This window comes from Ursus americanus, chromosome 30, assembly GCF_024610735.1.
Source record: "Ursus americanus isolate L20-20 chromosome 30, mUrsAme1.1.p, whole genome shotgun sequence".
NCBI lineage: Eukaryota > Metazoa > Chordata > Mammalia > Carnivora > Ursidae > Ursus > Ursus americanus.
The window spans coordinates 18,657,190-18,682,591 of NC_142156.1; the positions used below are offsets into that span (position 1 = coordinate 18,657,190).

General features: G+C 43.7%; 1 protein-coding gene across 6 annotated transcripts in view; it reads right to left on the reverse strand.

Annotated features, from left to right (window-relative positions):
• CLIP1 (CAP-Gly domain containing linker protein 1) overlaps nt 1–25,402 on the reverse strand; it is a 117,063-nt gene that overhangs the window by 53,208 nt on the left and 38,453 nt on the right. For 4 of the 6 annotated variants that reach the window (XM_045777798.2, XM_087857402.1, XM_087857403.1 and 1 more), the window contains exons 4-9: nt 11,506–11,630; nt 10,178–10,400; nt 5,949–6,146; nt 5,228–5,331; nt 3,410–3,470; nt 2,097–2,129 (exon numbers count right to left, since the gene is read on the reverse strand). In XM_045777798.2, the coding sequence (XP_045633754.2) occupies nt 2,097–2,129; nt 3,410–3,470; nt 5,228–5,331; nt 5,949–6,146; nt 10,178–10,400; nt 11,506–11,630 (744 nt within the window). The remainder of the gene's footprint in view (nt 1–2,096; nt 2,130–3,409; nt 3,471–5,227; nt 5,332–5,948; nt 6,147–10,177; nt 10,401–11,505; nt 11,631–25,402) is intronic. The other 2 variants (XM_045777814.2, XM_045777804.2) reach the window with 1 other exon arrangement.

Genomic DNA, 25,402 nt, shown 5'->3' on the forward strand with positions numbered 1-25,402 from the left:
TTCAGAGACTCCCCATCATCACTTAATTTAGATGTAAGTTTTCCTAATGGAGAACCCAGCAGGCAATCTCTTTGTAACAGCAGAGTCTTAATCAACGGGAAATAATCTAGTTATCAGTTTGAACATACCTCTTTCCGACTCACCTCCCCCACCCAAGAGGTTATCAGCAGAATCAAGTGACAAAACCTAGCGACAAAGCTGCTCCGAGCAGCTTCTAGTCACTTACATTAATTTAAATATTTTGTGATTCTAAGGACAGATCCATGTCTGGACAATTACGGGCAACGCAAAAATGACAACACTCTCTAAATAAAGTAACAGCAGATAGCACAGAGCTTAAGTAGATGGTGGATCATGTTATGTTATAAACATTTTTTACTGACTCCGATGGTCCTCGAGGGATTTCAACACATAAAAGAGGTCAGTGTGCTTGTAAACCAGGTATAAACCATCGTGGAATATTTAAAAGGTGAACCAAAAAAAAATTTTTTTTTTTAATTTCTTCATCTGCTTCAGCTCTATACACTCAACAGAAATAGTGAAATAAAATTCAAAACCTAACTGTCTGGACAGTCCCCTTGGTCCATATGTGCCTTAGACAGGTAAATTGTTCAATTTACCTGCTTTTACAAGAAAAGAATCTAATCCAGATCTACGTGATTGGGATCACAGCCTCAAGAACTGAAATCCAAAACTAACAGTAAAAAGCAGAAGGCAACAGCAGCTTTCTTCACCTCCTGACGCTGAGTTCAGTGTCCTCTGGTGAAATGTTGCTACTTCCAGATAAAAAGCAAACATCCACTGAATGTGATCTTCTTCCCACTCTGAGACCTTCCAGATCACTGCAATACCTCCCTGTTGGCGGGTATGCACACAAACCATCTGGGACTCTCCAGCTGTCTGAGCGATCAGCAGCACGGGAGCTCTCAATCCACTTCCATGCCTCAGTGTGTGGGAAAAACGTTACACTGGACAGGACAACCCTCCTTGTAAAAGTATCCCTTTCTCACAGACAGAGCATCCCAAGAGGGAAGTCCTGGGACAGGGACTGAGAGGGAAAGCAAAGGCTCTGCGGGAAGCGCACAAGAAAGGCAGAAGGGAGATCCCATGCAGACTGACACCGGGTGCAGCGGGAGCCCGTTTCGGGAGGAGAGAAGAGACCCAGATCACTGAAGTAGCCTCACAGAAAGGAACCCTTCAGAACGGAGGCTTTTTAAAAGTTCGGCCTTAAGCTGTCTATTTTGGCTGCCAGGAGGTGGGAGGAAGGAAAATCTTTGTTTTAATTCTACTCTCTTATGGTGGTAAAGCAAAGTCAAAGGTTGTGAGGTTCTTTGGACTGGCATCACAGCCAGCAGGGTGCCGGGGAAGCCACGCTTTGGAGGCTATGGTCCAAAGTTGGCTGTTTGATCTTCATGAGAAGGAGGAGGGAAAAGAAACACCTACTTGGCTGGTAGCACGGCTACTAGAAAAATCTCACTTCGATAATAATAAATTTAAAGCACATGGTGTCTTCACTGAAGAATGCTCGTCTCTAGTTTCACCAACTCAGGAAAATCCTGCAGCCAAACACGCGGACGCTTGAATTTCCGGTCACCTGCACTGACGGGCACTGGCCACCAGGGGGAGCGCACAAAAAGGCAATCAGTCTGACCCTCCGAATGCCCTTCTCTCTTGGGAATAAAATTAGACCACCTGGGAAACTTTCCTGCAGAATTTCTCTACTTCCTTCATCTTATGTGTTTTATATTTCAGTTAGCTATCCTCTCTTTTAGAATGACTCTATTAAAACGAGAAGACATTATGAGTTAAGAAGGCCAGGCTCCCAGACAAATCCTTTTTTTTTCTTTCTGGCAAAATTCTTTATAAAGCAAACTTTGTTTATGCCTTCATAAATGGATTTACACAGCTTAGTCATTACATACAATTTCTTCAGAACACAAATGTAACTGCTCTGAAAGCCACATGCACAGAAATATTAAGGTCAATGTCTCAGGTCAGATGATGCAGTTAGTATTTGAGTATATCAATAAGCATTTTAATCTGTCATCAATCTGTGTTAACAAGGGAAATCTCCACACAGTTAAGTGCCCTCTTACATTCTCAGGATCTTCAGAAATCTGGCTCTTTTGCTATCAGTAAAAAAATAAAAAAATTAAACAACAACAAAAGGAGAGATTCCACTAAAGTTTCGATTATGTGTTAGGGTTTCAAAACAACTCTGATGAAATTTCAAGTGAGTTTACCAGACAGCCTAATGCCGGCCTTGTGCTGATGGGAAGATTTCACTTGCCCCTCCCAGCACACCCTCAGCTGTGTCTCACATGAATCGGATGAGGATATGAAACTTCTAATGAGACTTTGGGGTGTTTTTAAATGGATGAGAACAACATGAAAGTCAACTAAAGGGATGTGACCGTATATGAAATGAGCAAAGACGGTAACTATTGAATTATGAGTAATCCACTAAATTCTGGGCCTTATAAAACTAGAACTCAGAGAATGTCTTCCTTTCTCTCTGCTGACTAGGAAGACAATTTCCAAAAGAACTAGAATTCCTATTTGGAAGGGCCCCTGAAATGGAAGCATGGTTTGGACCGCCAATAGCTCTGAACTTGTAATGGCAGCAAAATGTGTATTCTGGGAACTGCACAGGCAAATGTAAGTTTTATAAAAATGTTACAGAGTAAAGTACCAGAACTCCCCCAAATTTGAATAATTTCATAATTCATATTTGTCATGTCATATATCTAGCAGTGGTTTAAAAAGCATCAAAATCATGTAAACCTGGCATCTAATTAAAAAACTAATATGAATAATTGTTTGAAGATGAGAAACTTGATGCTAAAGGAAATCTCTGTGAACGTAAAATACGCCACAGAAGTAAAAGAAGCTGAAATAGAAATTGCTTGTTTTTTCTTCAGGTAATTACTTTAAAAAAATTAATTACTAGAACATGTATTTATTCCTTTTACAAGGTTATAAAAAATTGATCCTGCTCAATTGAAAAGCAAAGCTGAGAAAAGCACAAAACTTTTTTGGGGACTATTATGATGAAGTTAAAAATGCTCTTTATGACGCCATTTCTGATCATCAGAGGAAAATCTAGAGTCTCACCTGGACACACTGCCAGATTTATGACCTGATTAATCAATTCCAATTCAAGGTTTTGAATTTTGAGGTGCAAGAAAAGAGTAGTAAAAATGTGACTGGGTCACTGGAGTCGGGACAGCACAGTCCCAGGCCCAAGGACCCTCTCTAGCACCTGAGCCGTAGCCACGCCCACAGCCCAGCCTGGCCTGAGGCTGGGGCTCCTTCCATTCCCTCTGCGGCCTGTGCTGGCACAATGATCTCGTCCGTATTTGTGAATGCTAACACCCATAAAAGCTGTAGAGAGCAGGAGGGGTTTTACCTCAAGATCGCCTTTCGTGATGGATTCTTCCTCAACCCGGAACTGCAGGTCTTCCACCTTCCTGTGAAACGAAATCAAAACAGAGCACGTAAGTAACCAAGGAATACATGTGCCTTACAAAAAAAAAGGATCTATAATCAATACCCTGGTGAATGTAACAGACGATGGTGGAAGAAAACAAAGAAATGCATTTTTAGGCATCTGGCTTAGAAACCTAAGAGCTCTATTCTATTTCGGAAATCTCAGTGTTTTAGCCAGGTACTGATTCCAGGAGGCATGAGGTAAGAGTTGAGAAAAACCACCCGGTTTCCCTTGGTCACAACCAACAGACAGGACCAGCCTAAAGGGAAAAGGTCTGATTACCACAGAAACAAGTTCTGAGACCTCAAGTCTGTAATTTCTACTTTCCAATTTCAGAACACAGGGGAATGTGGGACAGAAAACCAATCTCTCTTTATACCACCCCACGTCGGATATGTTAGGATGAGGCTAGCAGGCTACCCATGCAGAAAGCCCCAGAAAAATACTAGTACCTGCCCTAAGCCTGGGAGAATTAGGTTATGAACAACTTGAGTCATTTTTTTTTCACATTTTAAAATCTCTGATTTGGGTGTGGGTTTCAATCAGTGCTGTCACCAAGTCAATGAGCTATGATATCCTGAAGATTTACAAAATTCAGATAACATCCACGTTATGAATCTTCACAAATTTGAGTGTAAGGAAGAAAAGAGGACAAAGTTCATGACCTGTCTACAAAAATCAAAACTGACAAACTCACCAGCATTTCTGGCAAAATTAAGAAAAATTCTACTCTGTGAAATCAGAAATATAATCGCAAATAATTTATACCCCTCACGCTCACTGGAGGGCTGGGAGGACATTTCTCCTGCCCAGTAGTCAGCAGACCAAGAGCTGGCTCAAGAGCCGAAGCAAATGGTACTGGTGCCTTGGCATTCAGAAGGGCCTAGAAAAGCCCTGTTAACTATCTCTCATTTATTTGTACCCATTCTTAAGATGTGAAGAGAACTTCCTAGGTATCATGTTTCTCTTTCTAGTGAGAAGACAATTTCCTTGGTAAGAGATTGTATGATATCTCTGCTATACCCCTTAACACGCGCCTCTGACCGTCCTGAACCCACAGATCAGACAGTTACTGAATTAAGTTGCTGCCACCAGAAAGGACAGAAGATGACATCAAATGCAAGAGAGAACAAATGTCCCACTACCCAGAAATGTTCCAATGGTTTCCATGCAGACACCTTTTTCCGAGATCGTGTTGGTTCACAGCCTCAAGAAACCTGTAGGAACCAAACTTGCTTTCTGTCTCACACTTTAGCACTCGATTCCATCCTGACCTGGATAATGCCCTACCTGCTTCCCACAGAAGCTTTGTTTTCCTAATAAGGTACTGAGTTTCCCAAGGACAGGGACCTTGTATCACTCACCAGTGTTTACTAGATACACAGAAGGTGTTTCACAAATACTAGGTAACTTGGACCCACAATATCCTCTCACCAAAAATGGTTCTAGGTAGAAGCCGGGTTTGAATTAATCTCACGACACTGAGGTCATCCTCGAAAGGATGTTTGGCACATAGCAAGGACTCAATAAACAGCTGTTAAATGAAGCAGGGTATGTCTAGATGATTCCAAACTTCTCAAAAGAAGTCAAATCCAAGCAAACCCTCCTCATGCAGTACAAAGAGTTTCATTTCCACTGAATACACAGTCTAAGGGCTGGCACCATAATGAGAACATTTTCCTAAGGTCATTTAAAAGGAAAAGGCCACACTTGCACCAAGGAACAGTTTGAGGTCACCTTTTCTCCTCTTCAAGCTGGTTGAGAAGCTCCACCTTCTCCCTGTCAGCAGCCTCCACCATTGTTCGCAGCTGGTCCATCTTGGCCTCCAATTCCAGGACATGCTGGGAAAGGCAAGGGTGTCAGTGAGTGGCCTCTCTCTGACCCAGACACAGGCCCAGGGATGCCTCCAAAGAGCTACAGCTAAGTGGTACCATTGTGGGTTGCCATGACCCTAAAACCTTTTCACACTGAAATGCTTTCTACAATCTTTAAGAGGTTATTTCTCGGCCGCATTCCTGGAAACTAAATGATGAAAAACCACACCATTAAAACAACAGAGGGCAATGTTAAAACAACGCTCATCTTTTTTGAAGCTGAAATGCATACAAAGGATAACCTACAAAACAGGAGTTGCCATCGTTGGTAAGGTCCTAGTAAACAAGCTCCCCTGACACAGGCCAGAAGACCCGGATGTAAAGACCGAAAGACTAAGGTCGACTCAAGAAGAACAAAACCTCATCTTTGTAACGATACAAAGTGGTACCCCAGGTCACAGCTTCAAACAAGCCCAGCAAAGACATTTCTGCTCATTTCCAGTGCTCCCAAGACTAGCTCCCCAGCTCCAAGCACCGGGGGCGCTGCTCAGCCTTCTCCCTCAACTTAGAAAGCACCACCATCTCCACAGGATCAGCTTAGAACCCATCACCATCTCTGAAACAAGGTCAGCACGAGACTTCACCTGGTCATGTCCGTCCCGGGCCAGAGCTAGCTCCTGCTCTATTTCCCCCACGTGGCTCGTGGCCTTGGCCACCTCCGCCCTCTCTAGATCCCGTTCAGCCAGCAGCTGCTCAATGTGCTGCTGCTTCTCCTTCAGGGCCTCCTGGAGGGCAGTGGTGCCGGAGATCTTCCTGGCGTAACGGGAGGAGGTTTCAGTCAACTGCAAAGGAAAGTTAAAGAAGTGAAGGGCGATGATGCTTTCGGGGATGGAAGGACGGCGCGAGGCATGCAGGCAGGCGTCTCCTCAGCAAAGCAAAGGTGCTGTCCCAGCTCCCAAGCTTCTCAATTATTAGGAAAAGCTTTTCATCAAGGAAACAAGACAGCATGTGCCTCCTGACTGTGAATATCACAAACAACACATCAATGTAAGAAGTCATGGAACAATCAGAAAGATGTTTAGAAGGAGAATAAGTGGCTCAAATCAAAGGTACCCTGAGCTCAGCTGACAGGGCCTTGTTGGAATCTAGGAAAATTCCACAGAACTCATTTAACAAGTTTTTCTAAACTTCATTTCCATCCAAGCTTCATTAATAGGTATCTTCTTATGACATTTTGGTCAGTCTTTCGCTCCTCAGACTTGAGGTTGAGATTTTTTTCAACTTTTTAAGCTTCTAATTACCATTAAGTAACCAAGAGGTCACCCTTGGAGTCACAAACCTTCCTTGTCTCGATTAAACAGTTGGATTTGTCAGGATTTTCTTCATCTTTCTTTCAAAGTGAAAGGCACAGATAAAAAAAGAATGAAATCTTGCCATTTGCAACGATGCGGATGGAACTAGAGTATATCATGCTAAGGGAAATAAGTCAAAGACAAATACCATATGATTTCACTTATATGTGTAATTTAAGAAACAAAACAAACGAGCAAAGGGAGGAAAGAGAGAGAAAGACAAACCAAGAAACACACTCTTAACTCTCGAGAGCACACTGATGGTCGCCAGAGGGGGAGGGGGGATGGGGAAACAAGTCATGGGGACTAAGGAGCGCCCTTGTCAGGATGAGCACTGGGTGGTGTATGGAAGTGTTGAATCTCTGTATCGTACACCTGACGCTAACATAACACTGTATGTTAACTAACTGGAATTTAAATAAAAACTTAAAAAAATTGAAAGGCACTGGAGATCTCACCCAGGAATCCAGAACTTGAGGACCCGAATGTCAATCACCAGAGAGATTTATGAGGATGAGATTAAGAAGGAAACTCTTATCTGCCTTCAGAAGTGTTATGGGGGGGTGGTGAGTAAGAGATGGGGCAGAAAGGCGGTGGGGGAAGGGATGGAGAAAGAAAGCTGTGTGGGGGGGTGTCCCCTGCTGCTCTGTGCTGCTTCCCATAAAGATTCCTCCATCTTGAGGCTAATCATCAGATGAAAACACAGAGACAATAACCTCCTATCATGGTAATGGATAACGTGGGCAAAGCTGAACAGCATTCTTCCAAACGAGGCTGCAGGGGTTGGGAGGGAATTCAGCAAAGGCCTCATCCCTTGGCATACATTTGTCCAAGGCCGTCAACATGGAGAACAGATCACTGGATCTGGATGAGTGGGCCCTGACTTCATCTCCCAATCAAAGCCTCCTCTGCCCCTTGAATGCCCTTCATCAGTCGGAGCCCTCGGCTAGGAGGCAGAGAGAGTGAGGATCTGTCATCAGGTAATAGTTAGGCAATCTGAGGGGCGCCTGGGTGGCTCAGTCGGTTGAGCATCCAACTCCTGGTTTCAGCTCAAGTCATGATCTCAAGATCATGGGATCGAACCCCATATCAGACTCAGCAGGGAGTCTGAGATTCTCTCTCCCCCTCTGCCCTTCCTCTCCCCTTCCCCCGCTCTGAAATTTTTTTTTTTTTTAAATAGGCAATTTGACAACTATAAGAGTAGAGGAATCCAATCAAACCCAAATTGTCCTTTGCTGTTTCTATTTAATGAAATTTCTTAAATTACTTAAGCATAAGGGGGAAGGGGTGTTGTTTTAACCATCTGACCTTAACTTTCCAATTTCATTACATGGTTAAAATTATACTTTCTCGTACTAACATTTCTTCATGAATGCACTAAATCTGAGGTCTCTGCACAGAGATGCCCCAGGGCCCTGCAGCAAAGTCACGGGGCACTGCGGAATATTTTCAAATTTCAAGGAAAACACTGCAACACCTGTTGGACACCATACAGACCACCAGCTTGAGGCAGCCGAGTCTGAGGCAGCTGTACTCCATTCCTCTGAATAATGTCGTGTCTTCCCAAAGCTAGGTTTCAGCTGCTGCCATGACAAAAAGCCAGTACTGTGCAAAAAAATCAATGTGTCACAGGAAATGCGAGTGGCAGTGTTCAAGAAGATTCCAAGGTTTGACAAGGATGTGCAGTGCCCAACACGCACATACAACCTAATATGTGTGGTTATTTAAGAGAGAATAAAAAATGTTTTTTCCTCTCAGTTAATGTGTATCATCCTTTTCAAACAGCTACTAAATTGCTAGAACATAAATATAAAGTTGTTTGGACGTAGTTGCTTAATAAATAGAACTGTTAGCTATTTCTTTGGCCTAGGGGCCCTATGATAAAATAATAGGCATGCAGGTGCGAGGCAAGCAGAGAGTCTGGGCACCTCTGTGTCAATACTTCCAGAAGACCAGTTTGCATTAAAGAACTGCTATTCATATACATACATGGGATTATGCTGTGGAGATATATTTCTAGGAAGTCACATTTTCTGTATGTTTGGCATATTCTTTCATGGTGATTTGTGGTTTAGAAACTATAGCCACCCTCTATAAAGATCTATGAAAACAAGGTGTTTACAAGGTAAGAAGACTCCTTTCTCTTCTATCGCTCTTCTTCACTGAGTGAGGTAAGCTACGATGAATCAGAACTGGTCTGAAAAGACGAGAGACTGGGGGAAGCCGGGGAGAGCTTGGTTATCTTCCAAAGAGATGGACACTTATAATTACAACATAATAAAAGTTACTCAAGAAAGAATTCCTAATCCAGAGAAAACACCTCCATGGACTTGCTCCTGGATAACAAAGTAGACTAGATGTCGATGAGTTTGCTGAACGAGGCTTTGTCCAAAGAGGAGTGGCTTCACTTCTATGTCATTGTTCTCATCAAGCTTTTCTTGTCAAAGTCCATTTGTCACTTTTCTGTTGAATATGTAGACTTTCTTTTCATATGCAAAATGAAAAAGTCCAAGCAGGTATTTATTTTACCAGAACTTAAGAGAAAGTCCAGCTGGCAGGCAGAGAAGCACTCCTCCTTCAACCTGCACTGAAGGAAAGGTTCCTCCCCCTTTCCCTTCCCAGAGGACCCAAGGACCACGGAAGAGAAGCCAAAACGAGACCAAGGGCCAGCAGCCTTACTCAGGATCACACCACTTAACATTCCCCCTCCTGTCTGTGGTTTACCGTCGTAACACAGAGACCCAGTGCAGTACAGTCTTACAAAGCTAAACAGTATTTGCCTCGCGTCAAGTAAATAAATGTACTGGCAGGAGATGAGCCAAGAAGTCATTGTTTTGACCCTATGAAAACACCATATTAACAAACAGAATGAGCCGCCACTGCCTATTTTGATTTTGATGATTCTATTTTTACTGATCTAAATGGGAAAAAAGGGGAGAGAGGAAGCGGAAGGGAGAGGAGGAGATGGAGAGAGGAGACAAGACAAGACTTTTCCTAGCAACCTTTCACGTTCCACTAGTTCCCCTCCGTGTCCTCTGGCCCAGGTCAGGAACACTCCACATATTAACTGCTTTCAGTGGGTTAGAGTCTATTAACATACTACTAAAGTTCTAAGAACGTGCCTTTTCTCAAAATACATTAGTTCCTCGAATTGTTTGAAGTCTGAGAGACCGAGGCCGTTGAGGAAAAGGATCCCTCCAACTTTCCTGTCATTCTTGTGCCCAAAATAATTTCAAAGAAAAACCATCTCACACGTTAGACTCAACAGTAGTTACTACAGACTCAGCAAAAACTGGTACATCTTAGGGCCTTAAGAATTTGAAAGTGATGTTCAAAACTCTATTTCTAAATTTGTCTTCTGGCTAAAGCTTTGTTTTATGAAACCTAGAATGGGCCTCCACAAGCTACAGCGAACACGTACAAGGCAAGTGAATAGCCCCGAAAGCAAAGCAGGATCAACAGCAGAAGGCATTTATCATGCCTGGATGGTCGAGGCATGCAGAGAGAACAGGGAGCCTTACTAATCCGGTCCGGCTGGGCTTGCTGCTCACGGAGGAGGCCACTGAGCTCATGGAGCTGAGAGACGAGGCGGAAGGGCTGCGCTTCAGGCTGGCCGGCGTGGTTGCCATCACTCGCCTCACGGCGGCGGCCTTGGCTTTGGCTGGCGTAGTGGAAGGGAAGCCAATCTTGGTCACTTTGTGGACAGGAGCAAACAAGCCATATTTGGGTTGGCACTGAAAATACCTTTGAAAATAACAATAAAAGCAGTGACCAAAAACTCAATTACGAGAAATAACAACTCTAAACAAAAGCATCGTTTTTTGGTTATCACTCATGACTGGTTTGCTGTGAATTCTACCAGTAAGCCAGGGCGGGCCACCAGCATGCAGCATTCACATGTGTGTAGGCTGATAACCTCAATAATGTTTTAGAAACACACTAGTGAATAACAAGAGGATACACAGAGACAGAATTGCCCATCTACTACTGAAGTGCTCCTAAGGTGCAAAGGGAATAAATATCTCTACTATCTGACAAACCTAGAGCAGAGAGGTTCAGACAGTGATGTGTCAGTGTGGGTTCATCAGTTGCAACAAATGCACCACCAGGTGCAGGATGCTGATAAAGGGGGAAAGTGGGGGCAGGGGGCATACGGGAACTCTCTGGATCTTCCACTCAATTTTGCTATGAAACTAAAATTGCTCTAAAAAAAAGTCTTAAAAATAAATTGAATGCTTGTTCAGAATCTACTCAAATGCATTACATGTATCACTCAAAGAGAGAGACAAAAGAACAGCTCCAATTCGAATGGGGAAAAAAATCAGTAGATGAGTCTTAAGAAATAGAAATAAATAGAGGGGCGCCTGGGTGGCACAGCGGTTAAGCGTCTGCCTTCGGCTCAGGGCGTGATCCCAGCGTTATGGGATCGAGCCCCACATCAGGCTCCTCCGCTGGGGGGCCTGCTTCTTCCTCTCCCACTCCCCCCTGCTTGTGTTCCCTCTCTCGCTGGCTGTCTCTATCTCTGTCAAATAAATAAATAAAATCTTTAAAAAAAAAAAAGAAAGAAAGAAAGAAAGAAATAGAAATGCAGCTCTTGGGGCACCTGGGTGGCTCAGTCGGTTAAGTGCTGACTCCTGGTTTCTGCTCAGGTCCTGATCTCCAGGTCATGGGATCGAGCCCCACCTCAGGCTCTGCGCTCAGCGAGGAGTCTGCTTAAGACTTTCTGTCCCTCTGCCTCTCTCTCTCTCTCTCAAATAAATAAATAAATCTTTTTAAATGCAGCTCTTGGTGAAATCTGCTTGAGCACCTTCAGTGCGGGAAGGAGACAAGATTCCAACGCCAGACAAACCTGGTTCCAGCAACTGCCCCGTCGTTCTTCCCAAGAGGCTCGTCCAACTCCACGCCACACCATTCCCCCTTGGCAAAGTCTGTCTCCCCAAGAAACCGGACTACACCAGCCTTGGTGCCACCGACCTGGAAAAAGAGAATGTAAAAATAAAGAGAGGGACACAATTCCATGGCTTGACCCTTTGCAGCTGCAACAGATAGTTAAGTACAGGACTCCACAGTTCCTGCAACAGCTTATTCGCTTTACCTTCTCTTCAGCTTTTAAAGAGTTTTCTCCAAAGACTGGTGAAGTTTACCAGGGTGACACGTTACCAGAGTGATCTGCTATGTCCCAGTAATGAAAAGCCTGTGCACTAGGGAGGCATTGGTGTGTCCACCCAATTAATTAGTCCCTTCCTTAGAAAATACTTTATTACTCCAGAGGGATTCTCCTGCTTCAAAATAAGTACTTGCTACAAAAATGAAACCCGCACATCCGTTGAAGGAAAACAAAAATCCATCCATACTCCCTACTCTGTACAAGCTGCTCTGTTTTTCCTCCTTTACATCTTCATCCACGGAAAGCGACCACACATAGTAAGGACGGATATTCGAGCATCCACACAAGTTTGCTTTTGGCCTAAGTGTACGTTGCATGAAAATGTAAATTCTTTAAAATAATTTGACTCTATTGATATTTTCCATTGTGAGGCTGTTTCCTCATGACTGTTAAGATCACTATTCTTCACATTTTATTTCCCATAAACTCTTCAAAGCTCTGAGTCTTGTTTAAGTGCAACTCTTTGTCCCAGCCACTGTTTGATGTACTGTGCAAACATTATTTCCCAAATTACCCACCAGCATTTACGAATTATTCCTTCCTTTGCCATTACTTTTCTATTCCAAATACTCATTTTGCCACCGTCTCTCCTGGGCACACAGCAACAAGCTGTGAGTCTTTCTACAGGTTTGAAAGTTCAGGTCAGGACTTGTGCTACGGCCACGGCATTACAACTACCGCCACTTCACGATCCGTGTCCTAGCTGCTAGTGCGGGTTTCCAGCACTGCTCTTCAGAGTGCTCGTTTTCTTCCTTTTTCTTCATTGTTTCTTTAGACATTGGCCCTCCCTGCCCCGTGACCAAGAGGAGTCACTGCAGGAACTTAAGAACATTATAAGCAAAACATAAATGTTTTGCCTGTATTCTCAACACCCCGAGACAGCCCTGCTGTTTGGGTTCACTTTCCCTGCCACGCTTCGGAGGCAGGCTAGGAGTCCACCATAGAGATGTACCACGATAAGTACTTCCCTCACTTTTCATTTGGGATGTTCACCTTTTTCTTACTGATTTAAAAAACAAAAACAAAAAAACACCTCTTTATACATAATAAACTTAAATTAATTCTTGAATAGGGGCTCCTGGGTGGCTCAGTCGGTGAAGCGTCTGCCTTCGGCTCACATCATGATCCTGGAGCCCTGGGATCGAGCCCCGTGTCAGACTCCCTGCCCAACGGGGTCTGGTTCTCCCTCTCCCTCTGCCCCTCCCTGCCGCTCATTCTCTCTCAAATAAATGAAATCTTTAAAAAAAATTCTTGAATAGCCAATGCATTCTCATAGCTCCAAAAATTTAAATACAAATATGCATCGAGGGGCGCCTGGGTGGAGCAGCTGGTTAAGCATCTGACTCTTGGTTTGGGCTCAGGTCTTGATCTCAGGGTCTGGAAACCAAGCCCCATCGCTGGCTCAGACTCAGCCCAGAGTCTGCTTAAAAGACTCCTTCTCCCTCGGCCTCTCCCGCCCCCACCCCTCCCAACCTCACCCCCCCCCCCCAGCCCCGTGCACGCACGCATGCTCCTTCTCTGTCAAATAAATAAGTCTCTTAAAATTAATTAATTAAATTAATAAACAAATAAGCATCCAGGGAAGCATCTCCCTTACTGAACCCTTGTCCCACCGGCCCCACTCCCACATGCAGGGAAGCACTGGCACTGATTAGCAATGCATCCTTCTCCCAGCATCGCTACATGCAGATGAAAGCAAACGTTAATGTATGTTCTTATTCCTCCCTTTTATTTTTACATAAAAGACCGGTGTTTTATATGCACTGTGTCGCACCTTGCAAAGAACAGAGAACTTCCTTCTTTGTATTTGCAACTGCTGTCATTCTATATGGGTGCATTCCAGTTTATTCAATCAGTCCCAACTGACACTTAAGTAGGTTTAATTAATTTATTTAACACATTTAAAAATCATTTTGGCTAATTCTAAAACAAGACCAATGGGACTGTGTTAACTGTAGATTACCTTGGGAAGGTAATTTATTTTATTGATCCTAAACCAGCTTTTAGTTTTTTCCCTTTTGTTTTTGATGTTCTCTATTTTCTTGAATTCACATTTTATCCTATTTCCTTTTTTCTACTTCCTTTTGGTTTATTGTTCTTTCCTTCCTAGTTTCTTTTTATTTATTTATTTATTTATTTTTAAAGATTTTATTTATTTATGTGACAGAGTGACAGAGAGACAGCCAGCGAGAGAGGGAACACAGCAGGGGGAGTGGGAGAGGAAGAAGCAGGCTCATAGTGGAGGAGCCTGATGTGGGACTCGATCCCAGTACGCCGGGATCACGCCCTGAGCCGAAGGCAGACGCTTTAACGACTGCGCTACTCAGGCGCCCCCCTAGTTTCTTTTTAAATTTTAAAATTTTTTTTTATTTTAAGTAAGCTCGAGGCCTAGCGTGGGGCCTGAACTCATGAGCTCAAGATCAAGAGTCACATGCTCCAGCAACTGAGCCAGCCGGGCACTTTTCCTTCCTAGCCTCTTTTTTTTTTTTTTTTTTTTTAAGATTTTATATATTTATTTGACAGAGAGCACAAGCTGGGAGACAGAGGGAGAGGGAGAAGCTGGCTCCCCGCTGAGCAGGGAGCCCAACCTGGGCTCGATCCCATGACCCCAGGATCATGACCCAAGCCAAAGGCAGCCGCTTAACCGACTGAGCCACTCAGGCGCCCCTCCTATCTAGTTTCTTAAGACCAATACTAAGTTTATTTTTGTCTTACTTTTTAATACTAACGGCACTTGTTTCTAAATTTTCTATGAATACAGCTTTCTATGAATTTGGGATGATACACTTTTTTCCAGCTTTAACCCTTTGTTGAAGATGGAAAAATGTTAAAACGTCAAGCCTATGTTCTTTTTCTCTAAAAGGGAAACTTTTTGTGAAACTGATTTAAGGAACCAAGGCAGATGGTTTAAGGGACTCCGGGCAGGAAGGGCATGTGAAGGGTGACAGAGGTCAGACATAGCCAGGACATTACAGAAGTGCCCTCGTGTCATGACAGGTATCACTGGGGCAAGATGGAGTTAGAGGAAACCCCACAGCAGGGGCCTGTTGTGTCTGGCACTGTGACCTGCAAAGCCCAGCACAGCTCAGCAGACACTCAACAAACATCTGCTGGATAAATGAAAGGTGACTTTCTCCATTGGCACCTACATAGAAAAGGCCACTTTTCCACATAAACCGAATAAAGGAAAAAGATCAGTCAGAGCTGAGGTTGACTTTGATGTCTCAGAAGCAAGGAAAGGAAGAGATATGCTGACACAGAGCATGGGCTCTAAAGTGGAACAAATTCAAATGCCAGCTCTATTAATTAGTCAAGTTGCTTAATTTCTAAAGCTCAGTTTCCTCATAAATAAAATAGGGATAACTTTGGGACTGTTGTGAGGATTAAGTAAAACAATCCACATAAAAGTGCTTAGAGCAGTGTCTGACAGCGTAAGAGTCTGAGATCTGCTAGCAGCCAGTTTGCCCACAGTAACAGGAATCCTAGTTCCAGATCTGGCATGTTTGACTGTTCAGTAGTCTTACTGGTATTCATGGACTCTACAAACAGTCACCTATATAAGCTGATCTCAGTTTTCTCCACCCTCCCATACCACACCAATCGGAGCTGCTGGCTACCCAGCATCACGTGAACAGAACACAGGTCATTAAAGATAATGCGATCTCATCGGATAATCTGTTGAATTCTTTGGGGGTGAGTCTCAGTTACTGTCATGACAATTGGTTTTCCAAGAGGTGTCTAGCAGGCTGTGGTCAGTAAATAATCCAAGCAAACCACAGGCTTCATTCAGAAGCTTTATTTAAAAAAACACCACAAACAGGCCGGCGCTGCTGTGGGCTCGGCATCAGCCTATGTCTGCTGGTGCACACGGCTGTGGTGTTCACAAGAGCCCGTGGACGGATCATATGAAGAGGTGGTGATTAAGGGCCTACCACAGGCGTGGATATGTTTGGATTTCCACGGCGACCCTGCTGGACTGTCATGGAAGTATGCCCAGAATACGGCACATTTCCATGTGATGACTGAAGCCCATCACAAACAAGATCACTCGGAGGCCACAGGATCCTCAGCTGGGATTTCCAGAATTCTTTCAGAAGAGAGAAGCTGGAACAAAAGTCCCCAGCTGTTAGGACACTACAGAAGATTCACCTGGAGTGAGACACGGGATCCGTGAGTGTCAGGAATGTGGAAAATCCTCCAGGCAAAAAGGCAGTCTAACCTTGCGTGAAAAAATCCACATTGGTCAAAGGCCCTTTGAGTGTACCGACTGTGGAAACAGCTTCAAGGCCAAAGGCAATCTTGTTAAACATCAGTGATTACACACAGGAGAGAAGCCCCATCAGTGCAAGGAGTGTGGGAAAAACTTCAGTCAACGAGGGAGTCTGACCATTCATGAAAACTCCACACTGGACAAAACCCTGTGAGGGTGTTATTTGTCAGAGAAGCTTCAGGAATCAAAGTAACTTTGCTATTCATAGAAAAGTTCAAGTGGTGAAAAGCCCCATAGATGTTATCGGTGTGGAAAAGCCTTCAGTCAGAAAGGAGGTTTCATTGTTTACATCAGAGTCCATAAAGACCTGAAACCTGAAACCGAAGAGTTTCCACACCAAGGGGGAACTGAACCGTACCTGACAAGATCCACACAGGAGACAGACACCCTATCTGTGTGACCCATGTGGGAAAAGCTTCCTCAGAGAGGTAGTCTGGCTGTGCATCTGCAAAGCTTCTCTCAAAGACTCACCCTCTGACCACTCTCTTCTTCTTCCTCTGCTTCTTCTTTTTAAGGATTTTATTTATTTATTTGAGAGAGAGAGAGACAGAGCACAAGCAGGGGGGAAGAGGCAGAGGGAAAGGGAGAAGCAGACTCCCTGCTGAGCATGGGGTCCTGATCCCAGGACCCCGAGATCATGACCTGAGCCGAAGGCAGATGCTTAACCAACTGAGCTACCCAGGCACCCACTGACCACTCTCTTCAAAGGAAGTTCTCTTTATTAATTAAAAGTACAAAATCCTCAGATCAAGCAACCTATCCAATTCCATGGAATGAATGGAGACTCTTTCAGAAAGACCATCATAGGGCAAACTGACTTTTCTCCTTACCCTCAAACGAATATGAAAAATAAATGCCGTTTACTATAGAAAAATAAAAATTAAAAAAAATTTAAATACCACAAATAGCAGATAAGCAACTATTTCTCTAAATGCAGGTAATAAAATATACATTTACCCTTAAGAAAAAATACCATGCCACAAAACTTATTTGAAATGGATGACTACTGGTCCCTAGGATGGGTGGTTTTTATACTTTTTCTTCCACCAAACTTTGAACTCTTGACTCATATGACAGACAATATGCTTTCCCTCTTCCTGTGAAATACCATCAGTAGTTGCTCAAAATATCTTCTACAGAGACAGGAAGTCACATGAAGTCCTAAAATCACTCAAATGCTTTTCTGCTTAATCATTCTACAATCAGATTTTTTTCTAAGCATTTAAACATGATTGTTTAAAGTCAGTTTTACTTCCCAAGTGTTCCAGAGAATCCACGGTATTTTAGTATGTGCAGTTACATTAGATATAAGCCACAGTTTTCAAATCTACGTTTTAGGGGCAGATATCAAGATTCTTAGAGAAAAAAAATTTCAACATGAAAACAAAATACTAGATCCATGGCAAACACAAATAGCTACCATTTACTATCTTGACTCTCTGGATATGAGTATATTAACTCCTAAACTGTGGTCAATCTAAGTCAAAATTAGAAGTCACTACTGGGGGGCGCCTGGGTGGCACGGCAGTTGAGCGTCTGCCTTCGGTTCAGGGCGTGATCCCGGCGTTATGGGATCGAGCCCCACATCGGGCTCCTCCGCTGGGAGCCTGCTTCTTCCTCTCCCACTCCCCCTGCTTGTGTTCCCTCTCTCGCTGGCTGTCTCTATCTCTGTCGAATAAATAAATAAAATCTTAAAAAAAAAAAAAAAAGAAGTCACTACTGGAAACAAAATTAATTTAAACTAGAAACTCAATTAAAGGAAAACGAAGCCAGTTATCATGCTTTAGAAAATCTCAGATTTGTAAGTTCTCATTCATTCATTCAATATTTATTTCTTGAGTGCTTGGGTCCTTGGGATACAAATATAAACAGAATACAGTGTTGGCCACTGATGGAGAGAGAAACTGGGACAGGTAATTCCAGTGAAGAGTAGTAAGTACTTTAAGAGGTTTCTACAAAATGCTGTGGGAACAGACAAATGCCCCTCTTGCAAACTCCTTTACAAATAAGAACACTGATAAATTCTGCCAGCTAACAAGCAGGTCTACAAACAGGAAAGAGAAACACTTAATGCTCTCTGAACCCCCATCTATTGATGATGAGATTACAAGCCATGTAATCTCACTGTGCCTTGGTTTACAAAGCTATCAAATGTCCAATGTGTGCGAATGAGGGACTGTCTCACAAGAATATCGTGAGCAACACAACTTTGTGAAGTGGCCTCTTATTTGCCATATTCTAAGTTAAGCAGCTTATTTTTTTTAAAAGATTTATTTATTTGAGAGAGAGAAGGAGTGAGTGAGCAGGGGAGGGGCAGAGGGAGAGAGAGAGAGATTTAAGCAGACTCTCTGCTGAGAATAGAGCCCAATGAAGGGCTCGATCCCAAGACCCTGAACTGAAACCAAGAGTTAGCCGCTTAGCGGACTGAGCCACCCAGGCGCCTCAAGCAGCTTATTTATAAAAAGGTAAATATGACTAATTGGTATTTACCAAGTACAAATTTAGCCCTGACTTGAAAATCAGCTGTGAAATGAAGGTGCTAGCTAAGTATTTTCTATTACCTCAACTAGAGAGTCAACTCCATTTGGGCTAGTTCTTCCGGGTAAGTCTCCCATAGACAAGGGTAACACCTTCCTGCCCTGTTTTTACCCACGGGTCCTAACTGCACCTCTTGTCATACTTTACAATGTGACTCCTCCCCTTCGAGGGTATGTGACAGCTATACTGAAAACCCTCTAGTTCTTTAACAATCTTTAGGAGTACCTACTATGTGTCAGGCACTACCCTAAGTGCTGGAGATATGAACACGAATGACATACAAAGTTTCTAGACTTTCATGGAGCCTAAATTCTGGTCAGGGGAAAATGGACAATGAACAAGTCAGTAACTGAGAAGAACGATTTAAGTAGTGTAGAGGTCGAGGAAACAAAACAAAACAGGGTGATGTGACAGTGCCCGTGGAGGGTCTTTAGGTGGGGTGATGGGGAAAGGGTCCCGAGGAGGTGACCTTTGAGCCAAGGCTCGAATGACTACGAGGCACCCATCATGGGAAGACACAGGGGCAGAACATTCCAAGCAGAAGAAACAGCAAATCCCAAGGTGCAGATGAGTCTGGGGTTTAGGAAAGAGCATGGAAGCCAGTGTAGCGGAGTGGAGTGAGGCGGAGGGACATGTGGAGGGAGAGGGGCTCCGAGAGGGTGGGCAGGGTCCAGAGCACGTGGGCCCTGTGGGTCCTGGGAAGGAATTCAGAGTTTTATTTGAACGCAGTGGGAAGCCCTATTAGACAGCAGTGTCACCGCCAACTCTACAGCACCAGGAACACGGGCTGGCACAGACTGGAATGGACTGGAGGGTGTTAAATACAGCTGTTACAGGTTCTCTAAGCTAAATAAACGTCGTGGTTTCTTTACCCCCTTTATGCCATCAATCTGAGTTTCCCAATCTATAACATGACAGTAAATGAAACCCCTTAGAAAATTAACACGACGAGCACAGCGGATGTAGAACAGATACTCTCTCATAAACTCCAACTCTCCTGAGAACAAACAGGTAAAGAAAAGATGACATAATTACGAAGACAATGGTTAAAAGAAGAAAAAGTTATGCTTGACTTGCGTGTTAGCTCTTGAAATTTATCTTCCCTTCCCAGGAAGACAAAAGGGGGTGTGGAACAGGGGGTAACCTGTTACATCAGAGTGTGGGCAGAGAACTACTAACTTTTTCATACAAACTTATAAGTACTGAAATCAGGGCATTTTGAACTAGGAGCATGAATTCCTTAAACAAAAATTTAAGTAAATAAATAGTGAATTGATAAATAAAACGTGGTATATCCATAAAAGAGTATTTTAGCCATGAGAAGCAATGAACTACAACATGGTAAGCCTTCAAACATAATTTATGTGGAAGAGGCCAGACACAAAAAACTCTGTTATACAATGGCATTTATACAAAATGTCCAGGAAAGGCGTATGACAGAAGGCAGATCAGTGATTGCCCGGGGCTGGAGATGGGAGTGGAAGCGACTTGCCAAATGGTAAGAGGGAACTTCTTGGGGTGAGAGAAATATCCTAAAACTGGATTGTAGTGACTACATAACTCTATACATTAAAAATCATTGGGGTACCTGGGTGGCTCAGTCAGTTAACAGTCTGCCTTGGGCTGAGGTCATGATCCCAGGGTCCTGGGATTGAGCTCCCTGCTCTGGGGGGGAGCCTGCTTCTCCCTCTCCCTCTGCCTCTGCCTTTCTCTCATGAATGAATAAATAAAATCTTAAAAAAAAAAAAAAAAAAAACTCTTTGCCCAAACTCCTGGGCCCTTAGATGGACTCTAAGATAGTCTGGTAATTCTGCTTAAAGATTTCATGAAAGCAATACTAAGAGTTAGAAGATGGGATCTAGTAACAGTCTTTTCAACATTAGACTCAGGCCCGGGCAGTAGTCAATCTTTCCTCCCTCTGAGTCCCACAGTAGGACAGGGTGATCTGTGACCAGAAATTCCTGAGCCCCAGGAGCCTACACAAAGTTCTCAAGGCTGGAGAGATACCAGCTTTGATATCTGTAAGATATCTTACTTTTGCAAAAAGAACCTAATGTCATACCAATTAGCCAGGCCCAGGGACTGACCCCTGGAGAAAACTCTCCCAACACCGCAAAAACAAAACCACTGGTGCAGACACACAGGGCACCACCACGGGTTTTATGCGGAACCAGCATCAGCAGATCTACATTTTAGACGCACCACTCCATCATGGTGTGGAGGACAGACCTGGGGAGAGACGGGCTAGTGGCAGGGAGAGCGCCATGGACAGTGGCGTGGACAGTGGCGTGCCAGTCCAGGGGAAGGTGAGGTCATGGAGGACAACAGAGCTGGAGAGAGGAAGGGGGAGGCAGAAACCAAAGAAATGAAATCTGATGGGCGGATGGATGGTTTTATGCATTCCCGAGCCTCAGAAGTAAAAACACACTTATTCTACCCTCTCACAACAGAGAGCAGCGAGCCGGGCTCTAGAGATGTTTGCACCCACCATGAGCTGCTAAGATATGACTACTGACCCTGTCTGTGTGCAAAGAGGTGGCCGCAGCCGGAGTCAGCTTCTCACCAGAACTGAGAGGCTCTCTGCATTTGCCTGAGCAAAATCTATTGTGCTGGAAAAGATCGCCATCTTCAGACAAGGTCTCCAAAAAGAATTTTTAACATAATGTGAACAACCGGAGTCTTCTTAACTTTGAGGCATACAAAGTAACAGATCTTTCTGCTAATAGCTACTGTCCTATCAAGGTACAGAGAGGTCATAGTAAAGAACAGCTTCCCCAGAGCCCAAGAACCCACCCAGGCAGATGACGCACAAATGTCCAATGTAAGGGCAATGTCACAACCAGACTCGTAGATCTCGTAGTCACTGGTAAGAGGACTGAGAAAAACAGAAGAAATCAACTTACTAGAAAGGGCATATCTGTATGTTGTTCATGTAAACATAAAACGGTAATGGCTAGCTGGACCATAATCTGGCTGCGTATTACAAGTTTAAATGTTTATATATTCCTCTACACAGAAATTTCATTTCTGGGGAAAACAATGCGAGCAATCTAATGTCTATGATTAAATTAGGTACAGTACTTCCAAAGAGCGTGACACCAAATAGTAACATTATTTTAAACAGAGCTATATTTACTAGCATAGAAATGCCTTGAATCTACAGAAGTATATTGTGAAGTGTGTTGACATTAAATGATCCTACTACGTGCATGTTTTTTTTTAATTTTTTATTTATTTATTTGAAAGAGTGAGGGACAGCCAGCGAGAGAGGGAACACAAGCAGGGGGAGTGGGAGAGGAAGAAGCAGGCCCCCCAGCGGAGGAGCCTGATGTGGGGCTCGATCCCATAACGCCGGGATCATGCCCTGAGCCGAAGGCAGATGCTTAACCGCTGTGCCACCCAGGCGCCCCTACGTGCATGTTTTAAATTAATAAGTTACAGATAAATCTCACAAACATAACATCGAACAAATCAAGACACACATGAAGGAAGTATACCCTGGATGAACTGTAGTTATTTAAGGTTCAAGCACACACAAAATAAACCTTATGAATAAAGGTCTTTTTTAATTCTCAGGAAGACTCCTCTTTCACAGTATTCAAAAGCCCTACAGATCTACACTGCAAGATTCTTCCTATAAGAGCTCTGGGAGTACCTTGTAAGAAAATACCGCTTGTCGTTTTAAAAATAAAATGCTGAAAAGTCTCCTCGTTTACAGTCATAAGCTAAGAATTCATCACAGAACATACAGTCACAGACACGGAGACAACCATGTTGGAAACACAACAGCTGGAAGTTGGTCACCTTTCTCAAGAACCTGACGTCACCTCCATGAAATATCAAATCTACCCAAAAAACACAGTGAGACCATCTCAAAAAAAAACATTCAGGGCAATTAGTTAGCCCAGAGATTCCCAGTCTGCAAAGAGTTATGCTTCTGAAAGCCCAGCAAACCACAGCATAAAGCAATCTTCAGTGAGTCCCATGCAGTATTCATGAGGACAAACGGGAGCACAGAGAGGCCGGAGAGAGACAGGAGGGACACAGATGGATTTGTTACAAGCAGCTCTGAGGCCCCTCCTCGAGCCTCTAGATATTAAACCAAAATCAGCACAACTTACTCTACGGCTAATTCATCCCACGGTGACTGTGAGCATAAGGTGCAGGGGCGAGGTGACAAGGGGGCGCTTCTGCAAGCCCTGACTGCCTTCCTGAGACACACGTGCCTAATTCAGTCATAGCTCTGGAGCTCCTACTTGGATCTTACACAGGTCGTTTGGCTCAATATCATACCCGATGCAGAAGCCCACTTTCTTGCTCTTCCTGCAATGGGAGGAGGAAGCGAAGTTACACAGGGCGAGGGTCTGGAGAAGGCAAGCTCACCTCCTGTCTTCTCTGCACTGGTTCAACATGGCAGGAGCCATGAGCTCCCTGTGGGCAGGACCGGAAAAATTCTAGACCAAACCTCACATAAGAGGGATCTAATGACCAAATTAGTTTCACTGGGATTTTGGTAATCAACAGCATTTTTCTTTAATCAGGAAAATTCCAAATAAAATATTTTAGATTTCTAAACCTAATTTCCTTAATAAATTAATCTTGAAGTAAAAATGTTTCGTATTTCTAAATCAAAGATTTCTATTAAACAAAGCAGCATGTTAAAGGAGAAAAAAGCATCGGAACTAGGACAAGAGGACATGGTGAGACACGAACACATTTATCACACACTATACAACCTGAGGCAAGTCGTATCTCTTCTCTGGGCTTCAGTATTCTAAGCAAAAGGAAACATTCGGTGACCTCAAAAGAGGTTTCTAGAACCACAGCATTTTAGAGCTCTCCCTTTCTAGCTATAAAATGCTGTGGTTCTAAGGTACTCCTGTAATTTCTCCTAAAATACTAACCAAAGGCAGTAAATCATTTTATCACTTCCAATAACACTCTCATATGACTTCAGATTCTCATAGATTCAAATGAAATTCTGTTGCAAGTATGCTAGTTTTGAACATGTCATTAAAATTTTCCTAGAAATACACCATTCGAACCTCTACAATCCAACCGGCATCTGCAGATTCTCCTCCTTTCTTCCTATAAAACTGGAGGAAGTTTCCCTCTCTTAATCAAAGGCCACGCAATCCCCCTGTGTGTGAGCTGGGGATGCCACCTCTTTGAGGAACCTCACCCATCACTGATCCCCCCTCTCTACTGTATCTTTAACCAGCTCCTTGAGTCTAGCTCAGTTTAGCTACAATATAAATACTCCAGACCCTGCCGTCTTGAAAAAAAAAAAAAAAGAAAGAAAAGAAAAGAAACAAAATCTTCCTGAGACCCAACACTCCTCCAGCATCAGGCTGACCTCTGTGCTCTCCTCCAACTTTCAACCTCTTCAAAGAATGGTCACCTTCAACCCGTTCTTATCCACCTCCAATCCATTCTTACAAAGCAGCCAGAGTGGTCTTCCCAAGCTACAAATCCAACATCACTCTCATCGTTCTTAATGAGAACAGTCTGCCCTCATAGGTCCCACGGCACTTGTCCCTGCAGACACCACATCGTTAACTAGTCTCACCTCCCACCACACACTCACTGCATCTGGGGAAAGACACTGGCCTTTCCCCCAAACATGCCAAAGCCTTTCCGTCTCAGGAAGTCTGCCCTCCCTCAGCAAGAAGGCTCCCTCTCCCCACCAGCACTTCCTGCTACCAGGCCAATTCCTATCCTTCAGGTCTACTTTAATCATGACAGCCTCCTGGAAGCCTGTGGTTGTCAGTTAAACCATGCTGACCTTAGTCATTTCGGCTGTCTTAGCAGCCAAGCAGTATGCCACTGGACCAATATTTCAATCAACTGTTTGTCACATCGGCTGGCGGGAAGGGAGAGCTTCTTGTTTTGAAAGTGTGCCCTGTCCTTTCTCGAATGGGAAAGAAGTTGTTTACAGATAAGCACTTAAGACAGCATCGCATACAATCGGCAATCTAACCTACAAAGCAGTCCTGTGCTGAGGTCGTAGGTTTCTGCTTTAACCAAAGTTCACTAGGTAAGTGTGGGCCATAACCCTTAAATGTGTCTGTGCCCCTTAACCTGGTAATTCCACCTCTATGAAGTTATCCTACGAAAGTAAGATATATACACGGCAAAAATTTTTAGAGGCATTCATGGCAGCAGTATCTATACAGCAAAGAAGAAAAAAAAGCAAGCATCACAACTCCCGATCTCGGGGTAGTGAGTTCAAGTCCCATGACGGGTGTAGAGATTACTTAAAAATTAAAAGATACCCCCTCCAAAAAAAGGCATCAAAAAGCCTTTGTTGCCACAAAAGAGCAGATGTACCAAATTCAAAACTGGGACAGCAAGTGAACGTCAGCTGAACAATGGAGATTGAGCTCCCTCACACGGAAATGCTGTTTTAAAAACGCTCTAAGTTCTGATGCATCAACCTTTGAAATTCATGATGATTGTAACTGAAGAGGGAACTTACTGACCTTGAAACTAAGGGATCCAGAAGGAACCCCTTGAAGGTATGAGGTATCAATGGGTCCCCACAGGTATGTGAGGCCTCCTGGATTCATGGAGGGGCTAGGGGCCTGAGAGGCAGAAGTCCTGGGTTTTAAGTCTAAAATCTGCTGAGAACACACCATGTGATTAGTCACTTCATTTCTCTGGGCTTAAGCTTCCTTATCCATAAAACAACAAAATCACAAAAAACACTTCCAATTTTACAGTTACACTAACAATCATCAGCTCTCCACAACAGGCGCCAGAGTAAAAAGA